General features: G+C 42.7%; 1 protein-coding gene across 1 annotated transcript; it reads right to left on the bottom strand.

Moving 5' to 3' along the window:
- Positions 1 to 9,726: 9,726 nt before the first annotated feature.
- Positions 9,727 to 10,692, bottom strand: LOC133367418 (olfactory receptor 11G2-like). Its single transcript, XM_061591522.1, has one exon. The coding sequence runs from the start codon at positions 10,690 to 10,692 to the stop codon at positions 9,727 to 9,729; it is 966 nt and encodes a 321-aa protein (XP_061447506.1).
- Positions 10,693 to 12,878: the final 2,186 nt, after the last annotated feature.

Here is a 12,878-nt window from a genome sequence, read left to right as displayed (position 1 = left end):
CCAAACGCATTTCAACCATCTTCAGTGGCCTGATGTTTCCATTTAAAAATAAAAGCACATGGTTGTGGTTAGTACCTCAGAGGAATGTGCAACAATATAATTAGCATGGCTACAGTTTAGGGCCCCTCTACACTCGGGATGGAAAGATCTGTCAATTTCAGTTCTCTCAGTTTCTCATTTGTAAATTTGTGAACCTTTTAAAAAATCCTCGTGAAAATTCACCAGCATTTTAGTGTGAATTTCTCCTAATAAACACATTTTTGTAGGGAGTTTTGGCTAATGTATACATTTTTGCAAGCTGTTTCTTGTCATATAATGCATTTTTGCATGTTTTCACTAACATCTTTTTCTGCACACTTCCCCCTAGCATATGCATGTCTGTAAACATTGCTGGGGGAACTGCACTGCAAAATTCATGTAAGTGTGAATTTCAAAGGATGGCTGTGTTTCAGTTCTCATACTGTTTCAGAAAGTGCAAATTTGATAGATTTGGCTTGAAATGCAAACTGAATCAAAATTCTCACCCATCCCTGCTCCAGACATCCTTTTGTTGTGCATTCAAGATGATTTGTGCTCATGATGCTATTGGGGCACTCTGGAACGACTGGAAGCTACCTTACCCTGAGTCAACCCCATTAGTCCATCGAACTCAGTATGGTCTACACTGACTGGCAGCAACTCTTCAGAGTTTCAGACAGGGTTCTCTCCCAGGCCTACCTGGAGTTACCTGGGATTGAATCTGGGACCTTCTGAATGCAAGCAGATGCTCTGCCATTGAGCTCTGCCATTCTCCCAATCCCACTTTTAATTCTGTTCGTGGCTGCTTTGAACTGCTTGCCCCTGCAAAGGTTTTGGGGCAGTCACACCACTTCATATCCAATCAGTGCATATCCTGTAACTTCCTGCTGAAATCCTGTAACTTTTTATACCACAAAAATCCTGGTGTATTTTTTGTCCCACTTTTGTTGCACTATAGTAACACATCTAGACAGCAGTGATGCAGTAGCATTGGGGAAGCATCACAGCACAGCCTAAAGCAGAACAGAACCACCTATAATGCACTATTATTGTGTCAAGAACATGTTGCAGAATACACCTGCAATAAAACAGCCATCTGGGTCTGGAGGAAACCTTAAGGGAGAGTGGAAATGAAGCAGTGTGACTGCCCCAAAACTTTTCCAGGCACAAACAGTCTTGAAAGCAGGATTGCATGTGACCGTCCCAATAGCATCATGAGCACAAAACATCATGAAAGCATAATAAAAAGGTTGTCTGGAGGGCCCCTAGTCACCCTCCCTTAGGGCTTTGATGTAAAATAACCCTAAACTGAGAACAAGTTGTAAATGCAGGCTGACGAGCGGGGATTAAATCCTGCTGCCTTGTCTGTGCAAGGTACACAGCCAATAGATTAAACCCTGTCCAGTGACATCAGCTGATAGGCGCGATGTGAGCAAGATGGTCTCACAGGCCAGAAGGTGGACTGAGATTGGCCCATGGGCAGGCAGTTCCCCACCCATGCTCTAGGGTTTCAGGCAGGGGGCATTCGCAGCTCTATCTGGGGATGCTGGGAATCAAACCTAGGACCTTTTGCATGTCCACTGCTCTCCCAGAATCGTTGCCTCCAGCTAGCTCCACCCCTCTGACTTCTGCAAAGGACTGAAAGAGGAGCCACATACTCTCTCCTGATCACACGGAGGAGCCTATGTGGACATCACCAGGTTTCCCTTCACACCTCGGATGAATATATGGAAATCAGGAGACTTGAGTCAGCAGGAGGTGATGACTTTGGGACTGGGGCCAGCAAGTGCAGTCCCCTTCCCCCTCCTCTACACATGTGCAAACGGTAATTTGTTATTATTTATAATGTATTTATTTATTATTGCATTTGTCATTATTCTTATTATTAATTAAATTTATATCCTGTCCTTCCTTCCAAAGGGAGGATTTATTAAATTTACACCCCACAATGGATTGTCCCAAAGCGATTTACAAAAATAATTTACAAAAATAAAATACAGCCTTGGAAGTCAAGAGAAAATATTTTAATTTTTAACCTAACCTCCCCACCCTCTCTCTCTCACACACACACATTTTCAACATTTCCAGAAATCTTGCTTTTTTGTTTGGAAACACGCTATTATCACCCTGCCCTTCCTCCAAGCAATGGAATGGAGCATCTCTGGTCCCCATTCCTTTTATTCTCACAACATCCCTGTGAGGGAGCTTCAGTCAGTGACTGGTCTATGGGTCATTCATTGGGCTTTGGAACTAAGCAGGGCTTTGAAGTTGAGTGCCCCCAGTCTAACTCTAACACTCTGGGTGGTATATACCAAAGTCATACTCAGAGTAGACCCCTTGAAATTAATAAACCTAAGTTAGTCATATCTTAGGGATGGAAAGATCTGTCTATTTCGGTTCTCTCAGTTTCTCCTTTTTCCAATGTTAAATTTGGTTCTCTACATTTCTACCATCTGCAGTTTTTTTTAAAAAAAATCCTCATGAAAATTCTCCACTATTTTAGTGCGAATTTCTCCAAATAAAGACATTTTTGTAGGCAGTTTTGACAAAGGTACACATTTTGCTAGCCGTGTCTCATCATTTCATGCCTTTTTGCAAGTTATTTTCACTCGTGTATTCATTTTTATGCACACTTCCCCCTAATACATGCATTTTTGTAAATGTTGTTTAGTTAGCAAACTGCTTCCCAACATTTGAATAAATGCTAATTTCGAAGGATGGCTGTGTTTCGGTTCTCATATTCTTTCAGAAATTGCAAATTTGATATATTCTGCTTCAAATGCAGACTGAATCGAAATTCTCACCCATCCCTATAATATCTATTAACACTGAATACCATCCTCTGACCTCTACATCACACACTGGCTCTCCCATCCCACTTCTTATGCCATGACATACCATCAGATCCTTTTGGATAAGATTTTGGGACCACTCTGTCAAAATCAAGCCCAAACTGGTTTCCTAACTCTCGCTATCCTTCTGTTGATCAGTTGCTTCAGGGAGGAAGCATAACTCAGTGACACAGAACATGCTTTGCTTGCTGAAGGTCCCTGATTCAGTCCCTGATATCACCAGTTACAAGGATCTGATAACTAGTGACAGAAAGAATCTTCAGCTGGATCCTGGAGAACTGCTGCCAATCAGAAAAAAACAATACTTGGCTAAATAGACAAAGCAGTGTAACCTGGACTGAGGCAGCTCCTATGGGCTGTGGTCTGAGGACAGGAAAATGCGATTATGTATACAACAGAGTTCTTATTTTTTTGCAGGATCTGGATTTACTGCTATTGATATACTGCGTTATATTTTTGTTGTTCTGCACTGTAACCTGTACGGTGAGTGTGGAGGGAGGCTAATTCTGCTAGGAAGTTAATCAGAAAGATCTCCTGAAAATGTGGTATTCTGTTTAAAGGAGGGGCCTCCTTTATCACCTAGGGGGTTGCCAAATTTCTCCATGCAGTGCAAGATAGCTTTTTTGGTGGCTTCTTGAGAGAGAGAGAAAGAAAGAGAGAGAAATATTGTATATTTTTGTGTTGAATGCTATTGGTCTATGACCATAATAAACAAACACATATTTTATATTTTCAAACAAGACTGAAAAACAATGATCAGCTAAGCACAGGGAATAAATATTTTACATATTAAACATTTAATATGTAAAGTAACATATTAAACATTTCTTACCACATGTTTGGACAGATCCAAGGATGACATCTGTCATGTTCATTTCGTTAAGTTCAGATCTAGTGGGCCAGGAAATTGGGGGAAAAGCAGCAATCACTGGACTGAATTACAATGTACATATTATTCTAACAAGAAACAGGCAATTTGCTAGTAATAATTGTACAATACAAATCAACCATAATTACACCACTTTGGGTTCCATGATGGTAGAAAAGTGGGATATAAATGTACGAAAATAAAGAGGCTTTCATATGCATCTTTGGAGCTTACTGTCTTTCTCTTTCCCATCTTCAGTAAATATTAAAACATAGGCATAATCATCAATTTCTGCTCCCAGCTTGGACAGAAGAAAAAGTGGGGTCAAAGACGAGGGGCTAGCCAGGAGTCCATCAGGAGTCCTGAGTTTTACTGTTGGGTCCAGGAAGGACAGTAGAATGCAGCGGTTACAACAAGGAATACCCCCACCCCCCACTCCAAGAGGGCTGCCTCTCCATGGTGAGGAATTTGGACAGGGGAAGAGTGAAAACAAGCAAGCAAGCCTTACCTGTCCTGAATACTACTCTGCAAGCACCACTTCCTCCTTAGTTCTGAAGGCCTGTCTGGTGAAAGGAGACTGATATCTCAGCTCCGCAGGCCAAGGCCTCAGAGGAGCCCTGTCTCTAGAGCGTGATGGAGATGCCAAAATCTGGATTGTGATAGTAGCTTTAGCAGCAGCTGTGCTGAGATGTTGCGGGTGAAGTGAGCCTGAGTCAGGCAGAATGTTCTAGGTTTCTGATTTTTGGAGGAAAGGTTTCTTTCGGCACTTCTCCAGATCTGGGGCACTTACCTGATGACGTGTGGAACTGCTGCTATAAGGGCCTTTTGCAGTAGGCATGGCTTCTCTTTGATTGTTTAAACAGTAAAAATAAAAAGCTGAACAACGAGATATTTTCTCATCAAAGGTGGCAATGGAGAGTTTAGTGTGCTTCCGCCTCCTTTCTTGAGGGGCTTTAGGGTGGCTGTTGCTATTGCTGCTATTATTTATGCTGTTGATATTGGGTACCTGAAATATAGTTTTCTGGGGGCTCACAAAGATAACATGATAGAATACAGGGGTGGGGAACCATTTTGGTTCCATCCCCATAGGCCAGTGCTGAGAGGTGGGTTGGACAACCTGCCTCTCAGTCACATGACATCATTATGGTATTACATGATTGACAGGTGTTTTGTCCTGTCCACCTGTCCAAACCCCTTGTGCAGCATGGCCAGGAACAATGGGAGTTGTAGTTCAGCACGAAAAGGGCCAGGAATCATATCACAATACGATCCAACTTTAGTAAAAAACCTGATCCAAAAACAGCAGTATCTCCTACAACGGTAACTAACTTCTTGGGACAGAGATATATGACTTAATTCCGGTACATATGACCTCTTTTATTCAGAGTGAAGCACAAACACTGAAGTTGAGGTTTTTTTTAGCGCCTGGTAGAACAGGATTGGTTCTTGTGGTCAGCTGACTGAGGTCATACCCACAGCATACATTTAATGCACGTAGCTTCACCCAAAGAATACTGGGAAACTATAGTTTGCTAAGGGTGTTGGGGCTTTTTGCCCTGTGAGGAATGAATGACAGTTCCCAGGATTCTTTGGGGGAAGCAATGTGCTTTAAATGTACGGTGCTGATGTGAGAAGCATAGGAATGCAGGAAGCTGCTTTATACTGAGTCAGACTATCGACCCATCTAGTTCAGTATTGTGTGTGCTGATTGCCAGCAGCTCTCCAGGGTTCCAGACAGGGGACATTCCCAGACCTAACTGGAGATGCCAGCAGGCGTGTAGTTGTCCAGGGTCTCAGGGGGTCTTAGACCCCTTACTTTTTTGGGAGCATGATCCCTTTATCTCCAACATCCTACAAGCCAATCAGCATGAAAGGGGCGTGTATTAGCTACTGAGAAGAGTCTTCCAACATACTTCCTTGTCCTTTCCTGCTGAGTGGAGCCAATCGGAGTGAAAGGAGGTGAATCAGCCACTGAGAAGACTCTTCTCAGTAACTAATACACTCCCCTTTCATGCTGATTGGCTCCTAGGGATGTCTGTTGCTGTGGAAGAAGACATTAACAAGGATCTCATTCTCAACACAGCAGCAAAAGGGGGGAGAAGGGTGTGTGGCTGTGCCTATCATGAAGGGACCCTGCACTTCTGAATTTGCCACTGCACTACTGGTTGCAGGGATTCAACCTGGGACCTTTGGCATGTAAATCAGATGCTTTATCAATGAGTTATTGTCCTTCCCCAAACTGGGATTTGAACACATCTACAATGGGTCTTAACTGCATGCCCATTTCAGTCCTTCATTTTGCTGCACAGTGATCACTCATACCTGGATCCCTTTGATTCACTTGTGCATGAACCCTGGAGAGCTGTTCAAGTTAAAAGCCACAGTTTGAGAACCTGTGGCCCAGGGTCACCTGGTGATGTACCTGAACGGGAGTTAATTGTTAGAAAATTGCTTTTTAATACAGACACTTCTCTGGAATGTTCTCAATAGGACCAGGGACTGCGAGAGGTGGATGTGTGAGTTGGGTAATCTAGGTCTGTGTGTGTGTGTGTGTGTGTGTGTGTGAGAGAGAGAGAGAGAGAGAGAGAGAGAGAGAGAGAGAGAGAGAGAAGGAAGAAAAGAGAAGATATAGTTTTGAGATGCCTTAAGAGGCAGAGAGTGAGATTTGAATTCTGAAATGTTAAGGTCATTCTTTGGGGTGCCTCTTTGGGTGGTTCTGATATAGGACAGTGGATCTGCTGTTTGTAGAAGTGATATGCTCTCCACCACCCATGCTGAACTTCTGTATAGATAAACACATCCAAATATTTCAAAAACACCATAAGCCACTAATGATGTCTTCATCCAAAGGAAACCAAACCCAGGTAAGTGCTGTGCAATCCTATGCATGCCTACTCAGAAGTAATTCCTGTGTAAATATGTATAGTAGGGATATCCACTGTAGTGTCCTCCAGATGTTTTGGGGCTGTAATTTCCATCAGCCACAGCAAGAATGGCCAGTGGTGAGGAATGGTGGGAGCTGTAGTCCAAAAACATCGGGAAGGCACCACTTCGGCTACTTTTGGTGTATAGGATTGTAGTTTGAGGCACACAATGCAGGCGCACACAATGATAGCTTTTGTCTACAAGCAGAGCATCCATAATTTCTTATACAGCCACAAGAGTGGCTGTATACTATAGACAGCATGGATTTTTCACATTCCGCAATGTTAAATTGAAAATACCCCCCATGCCATTCTGATGCTTCCCATAAGCTCATTTCAAAACAAAACCTTACCAAACTTATAGTCCTGAACTCAGAAATGCTTGCTTAACTACATTCTAAATATTCATGGTGATACACAAAACAGTCAGTGAGAATAGAGAGTTCAAAGTGTAAAAAGAGAGAGAAACCCCCCCGACTCCTTTTGGACTTTTTTCTGTCAGAGTTCTCATAATCTGTTGAAATTCATTAAAAATCAGCCATTTTCACAGAGTAGCTGTAATCCTAATACTGACATTGCCCCATACTCTGACCTTCATCTTCTGCAGTTTAAAAGTAAAAAAAAAAGGCCTGGCTGATTTTTAATTAATTTAATAAATTTTGTCTTGAACCCTATGATAATGTCGGGCATGCTCAGTAAGAACCAACTATCAGTGTTCTAAAAGCCAGACTCACAGCTACTGGGTTTGCCTAATCTGGGGGCCACACCCATACCAGACTTTGATTTCAGTTGAGACAGCCGTGGCTTTCCTGTTCCATTGAGAGTGCTCCAGTGGCCAGACTGGTTTAACAGTCAGCCACTGGTTTAACTGGCCAGAGTGGTTTAACAGGTATGTGAGGGGAACAGGGCATCTCCTAGCAACTCAGCACCCTTCACTATCTACACTTCCAGGATTCTTTGAGAGAAGCCATGACTGTCCAAAGTGAAATAAAGGTCTAGTGTGGATGCGGTGATTGACATCTTTGGTTTAAATTTGGGTGGGAGGCTACATGTGCCTGCTGTAGAATAAAAGGGTGGGGGAAACGCTGAAAAGCAATGATACTGTTCACAATGTTTTCCTTTTGTAAAGGGAAGGGTTTTCCCCGCTGCGCAGTGCCCACCCACCCAATCTCCAGAGTCTGTGAGTTCAAATCCCCGGTTTTACACGAGACTGCAGTTTCAGACAGTGCCCACCTTGCCTTAAATGAAGTGGTTTAAACATAGACAAAATGGAAATTCTGACTTATGGCAACCCTATGAACAGGGTTTTCATGGTAAGCGGTATTCAGAGTTCAGATGGTCACTTTAAATATGTCTGATTTACTTTGCAATGTTAATGAAGTTTCCTATAGGAAATCATTTTCTTTTGTTTCTATTTCTGTGAATATGTGAAGTACAGCAACACTTTGCAAAATTTACACTAAAAAAACTCCAAACATAATTGTGGAATAAGGGCACTGACTTCTACAGAATAGTCTCCAGTGGACCCCAGGAGTGTCTCAGTTTGCACAAGATAAAACAGTGGGAGGTGAAATATAGTCTAGCAAAATTCTAGGTGTGCTCTATGTTTTTAATTGACCATGCCCACTTTGCCTTAAATGAAGTGGTTTAAACATAGCAGGCTGAAAACATGCATCCTCTTTTTTCCAACAGCTAGAATCATTGCTGAAGTAGCAACATATTATAATGTCTGACTTTACATCAGACTGCAGTTTCAGACAGTGCCCACCTTGCCTTAAATGAAGTGGTTTAGACATGGAAAAAATGGAAATGGTCTGCCTTCAAGTCAATTCTGACTTATGGCGACCCTAAGTGATATCCAGAGGTGGTTTACCACTGCGTTCCTCTGAGGCTGAGAGGCAGTGACTGGCCCAAGGTCACCCAGTGAGCTTCATAGCTTTGTGGAGATTCAAACCCTGGTCTCCCAGGTCGTAGTCCAACACCTTAACCACTACACCACACTGGACCATCTGAACTATATAAACTGTCTTAATATTGTTGCTTCCTCCCTGCTAAAACAAGATCAGCACAGCACATGTCTTCTTTCTATTATTTGGGCTGATTGCAGGTGTTGCCACCACTCACCATATGCTCAGAGGCACATGTTACCAAATTCTTCCAAGCTACACAGCAAGTGGATTGGACTGTGAAAGACCAACCCAAATTGTGTTTGCAGTTTGACAACTTTGTAGGGCAGTCCAATATCTCAGAGAGGAGGTCAGGTCTCCTGCTCCCCTGGTGCATACACTATAGCTGCCGAATATCCCTGCTTTTTAAAGTTTGATAGAAATATCTGTGGGCTATAGGTACGTTCTTAAACCGCAAGGTTGTTTGCCTATTAGTGAATTTATTTATAAAATCAAATGTACATCCCATTCTTCCTCCCAAAGGAGCCAAGGGCAGACAACTCATCAGAGTTAAAATAATGCAACTGATTTTTTTTTTAAAAAAAACCCAACACATTAATAATATCTAACACCAAATGACGTCTACCTCTATTTATCATGAATGTGAAAGAACGCACACAAGTATGCAAAACAGAGCACTGAGACTGCCATAAAATCAGCTAATCCTCTTTTTATTTATTATACAATATCTGCTTGAAGGCAATCTGCCCTGATACATTCCATTTCAAAGGGATTCTTCCCTGTATTTTGAAACTCAAGAGCCAGAGGTAAGTTTTGTTGAGGTCAAATGTAGTTTAAGCGCCTCACTAATCTATGAGCTTAGTTTTTGGTTTCTGATTGGACAATAAAAAAAAGATGAGGAGGAAAAGGCATCCCTCTTGCCTGTTTGTAAACACATGAGTTTTATGTCTTTGATGGGGTGTTTTGTACTTGAATATCCATCCACCCCAGCTTTGGGAAGCGTGTTGTTCAGTGGCAGAGCATCTGCTTTGCATGGAGAAAGCTCAGGTTCAATCCTTGGCATCTTCAGATAGCGCTGGGAATGTCTGAAATATTGGAGAGCCACTAACAGTACTGAGTTCAACAGAGCAAAGATCTCATTCATAGAAGGCAGCTTCCTATGTTTCAACAGTTGCTTTTCTTCCCATCAGCCTCAAGTTTCTCTTCAGCAACCTGCCCAGGGCCTCTTTCACCTGATTGTTCCTCAGACAGTAGATCAAGGGGTTGAGAAAGGGTGTGATGGCCTTGTAGAAGACTGTGGCTGTCTTTGTGAGATCTGATTGGCTTTCTCCATTGGGAGTTAAGTAAACCCCTGCCACTGATCCGTAGAAAAGTGTGACTACCACTAAGTGGAAAGACGCAGTTGAGAAAGCCTTCCCACAACTGCCTTGTCTAGAGGTTTTCATTAGAGTTAGAATTACAACGCCATAGGATAGCACAACAAAGAATAAATTGCCTAAAACCACAGCATTCATAGCAATCTGACAGATGAAGGGAGCATTTCCTAGCGGGGGGCAGGCCAGGGACAGGATTGGTCCAGGATCGCACAACAAATGCTCAATGATGTTTGAGCCACAGAAGGATAATTTCGAAATCAAAATCACCGGGACAATGAACCACAAAAAACCAAGAATCCAACAAGCAGCTACCAGGATGTAGCAGAAATCCTGAGACATAATTTGTGGGTAACGCAGCGGGTGGCAGATGGCCAAGTACCGATCCAAGGCCATGGCGGAGAGGAAGAAGCATTCTGTGCTGCTGAGGGAGAAGAAGATGTAGAACTGGAGGAAGCAGGCATGGAAGGAGATGATCCCACAAGGGTTAGCCAGATCAAATAGCATACGGGGCACAGTTGCACTCATGTAGCACATCTCTAGCCCGGAGAAGTTGCTTAGCAGGATGTACATGGGAAGCCGGGACAAATGGGTGTCCAGAGCCACCAGTGTGATAATTGTGATGTTCTGAGCCAAAGTGAGCACATAGAGAATGGTGAAAAAGATGAGGAGCAGGAACTTTTTCTGTTGCCCACCCCCAAAGCCCACCAAAATGAATTCCTGGACTGTGGTCCCATTGGCCAACTCCATCTAGAACAGAATAGGAGAATCATCACAGTACACACCATAAGCTAATATTGTCTGCATGCCAGAGTGCCTGTTTCCATTGAAAGGCATGGCAAGGTTAAGCAGCCATGCCAGGTTGGGAGGACAGGGAAGGGCACTTCCTCTCTTATGTGTGTTTTCAGATCTGATGTAGTTATTCCTCAAGCTGTTTACGAAAACGAAGTACAAAAAGCAGCCTTCTAATAGATTGCTTTGGAGAATGTAATTCTGAATATATTCAGGAGCTGAGCTTTGAGGTCTCTTGGAGCTTTCAGACTCTCACTATTTTGGGGTGAGATTCAAGTCACTTGCTGGCAAATTCAGGTTGCACAATTAAAGTTGATTTAGCCCTTTTGTGCAATAAATTTGTCCCCCCCCCCAAATAGGACTTTTTGCAATTGGGAAAGCGATGAGAAAATGAACAGGAAAATGTGAGATAACATTTGCTTGATGCACAACCCCCCTGCAAGCAAATCAGAAGGAATGCTCAATAAACAGGTTATCTGGAAGTGACCTCTCTTCCACTGGCATCTCTCTCTAGCCCACACAATGACTGAAACGTTTATTATTTATTTATTATTTGATTTATATCCCACCCTTCCTCCCAGCAGGAGCCCAGAGCGGCAAACAAAAGCACTAAAAACACTTTAAAACATCATAAAAACAGACTTTAAAATACATTAAAACAAAACAACTTAAAAAACTTTTTTTTAAAAAAGCTTTGAACACTTTTTCTTTAAAAATAGGTTAAAAAACATATTGCTTTTTTAAGAAAAGGTTTAAAAGCATATAAAAAAGCAATTCCAACACAGAAGCAGACTGGGATAAGGTCTCAACTTAAAAGCCTTGTTGAAAGAGGAAGGTCTTCAATAGGCGCCGAAAAGATAACAGAGATGGTGATTGTGTTACATTGAATCAACTACACCCAGATTGATTTGGTTTTTCTTCTTTTATATCTGAAAATAAATTTCAAATTTATAAAGGGTTCCTTCCCCCCGCAGACACTCAAAGTACTTAACATAACTTTAAGCGTTGGTCCTCTTGATTTCTGCAGCAATTTGCATTTAAAAAAAAAATTTTTTTTCCCTGAAAATTCTTCAGCAGTTTAGTTCAAATTTCTCCTAATAAACACCAACAAGCAGAGGTGTAAGCAGCAGAACAGAAGTCATCCAACAATTTAGTATGTCGTATCTGAGTTGCTTAGACCTCTGCTCATTGCTACTGAGGTAACGGAAAGGAGAGGACCATTGAAGGAATGCAGAAGGTCTGAGTGGACAAAAGCAGCTGATCAAATTTATTTATTTATTTATTTATTTAATTAAGCTTATATACCGCCCGACTAGCAACAGCTTTCTGGGCGGTGAACATTAAAAATACAATAAAAATAACACAAAACTGTACACAAAACTGTACAGTCTAAAATCAAAATATAATAATTTACAATTAACAAGAATTAAAATGCCTCAGAGAAGAGAAAGGTTTTAACCTGGCGCCGAAAAGATGATAGTGTCGGCGCCAGGCGCACCTCCTCGGGGAGACCATTCCATAGTTCGGGGGCCACCACTGAGAAGGCCCTAGATCTTGTCACCACTCTCCGGGCTTCCCTATGAGTCGGAACCCGGAGGAGGGCCTTCGTAGTAGACTGTAGTGTACGGGCCGGTTCATATCGGGAGAGGCGTTGCGACAGATATCGTGGTCCCGCGCCGTATAAGGTTTTATAGGTAAGTACCAACACTTTGAATCTGGCCCGGAAGCATATTGGAAGCCAGTGCAAACGGGCTAGCACAGGTGTTATATGCTCAGACCGCTTAGTTCTTGTTAGCAGTCTGGCTGCCGCATTTTGCACTAGCTGTAGCTTCCGAATCGTCTTCAAAGGTAGCCCTACGTAAAGCGCATTGCAGTAGTCCAAACGCGAGGTTACCATAGCATGTACCACTGATGAGAGGTCCTCCTTACTCAGATAGGGACGTAGCTGGGCTACCAACCGAAGTTGGTAGAACGCATTCCGGGCCACCGAGGCTACATGAGCCTCAAGTGTGAGGGAAGAGTCTAAGATGACTCCCAGACTACGCACCTGTTCCTTTAGGGGGAGTGTAACCCCATCCAGGACAGGGTATATATCCACCATCCGATCAGAGAAACCATCCACCAACAGCATCTCAGTCTTGTCA

Source organism: Rhineura floridana, chromosome 11 (genome assembly GCF_030035675.1).
Source record: "Rhineura floridana isolate rRhiFlo1 chromosome 11, rRhiFlo1.hap2, whole genome shotgun sequence".
Taxonomy (NCBI): Eukaryota; Metazoa; Chordata; class Lepidosauria; order Squamata; family Rhineuridae; genus Rhineura; species Rhineura floridana.
Note: the sequence above shows the minus strand (reverse complement) of the source record. Positions and strands in the feature narration are given on the sequence as shown.

What these genes read in the sequence shown, in the direction of transcription:
- LOC133367418 (XM_061591522.1), bottom strand. Translation starts at nt 10,692, where the DNA reads ATGGAGTTGGCCAATGGGACCACAGTCCAGGAATTCATTTTGGTGGGC.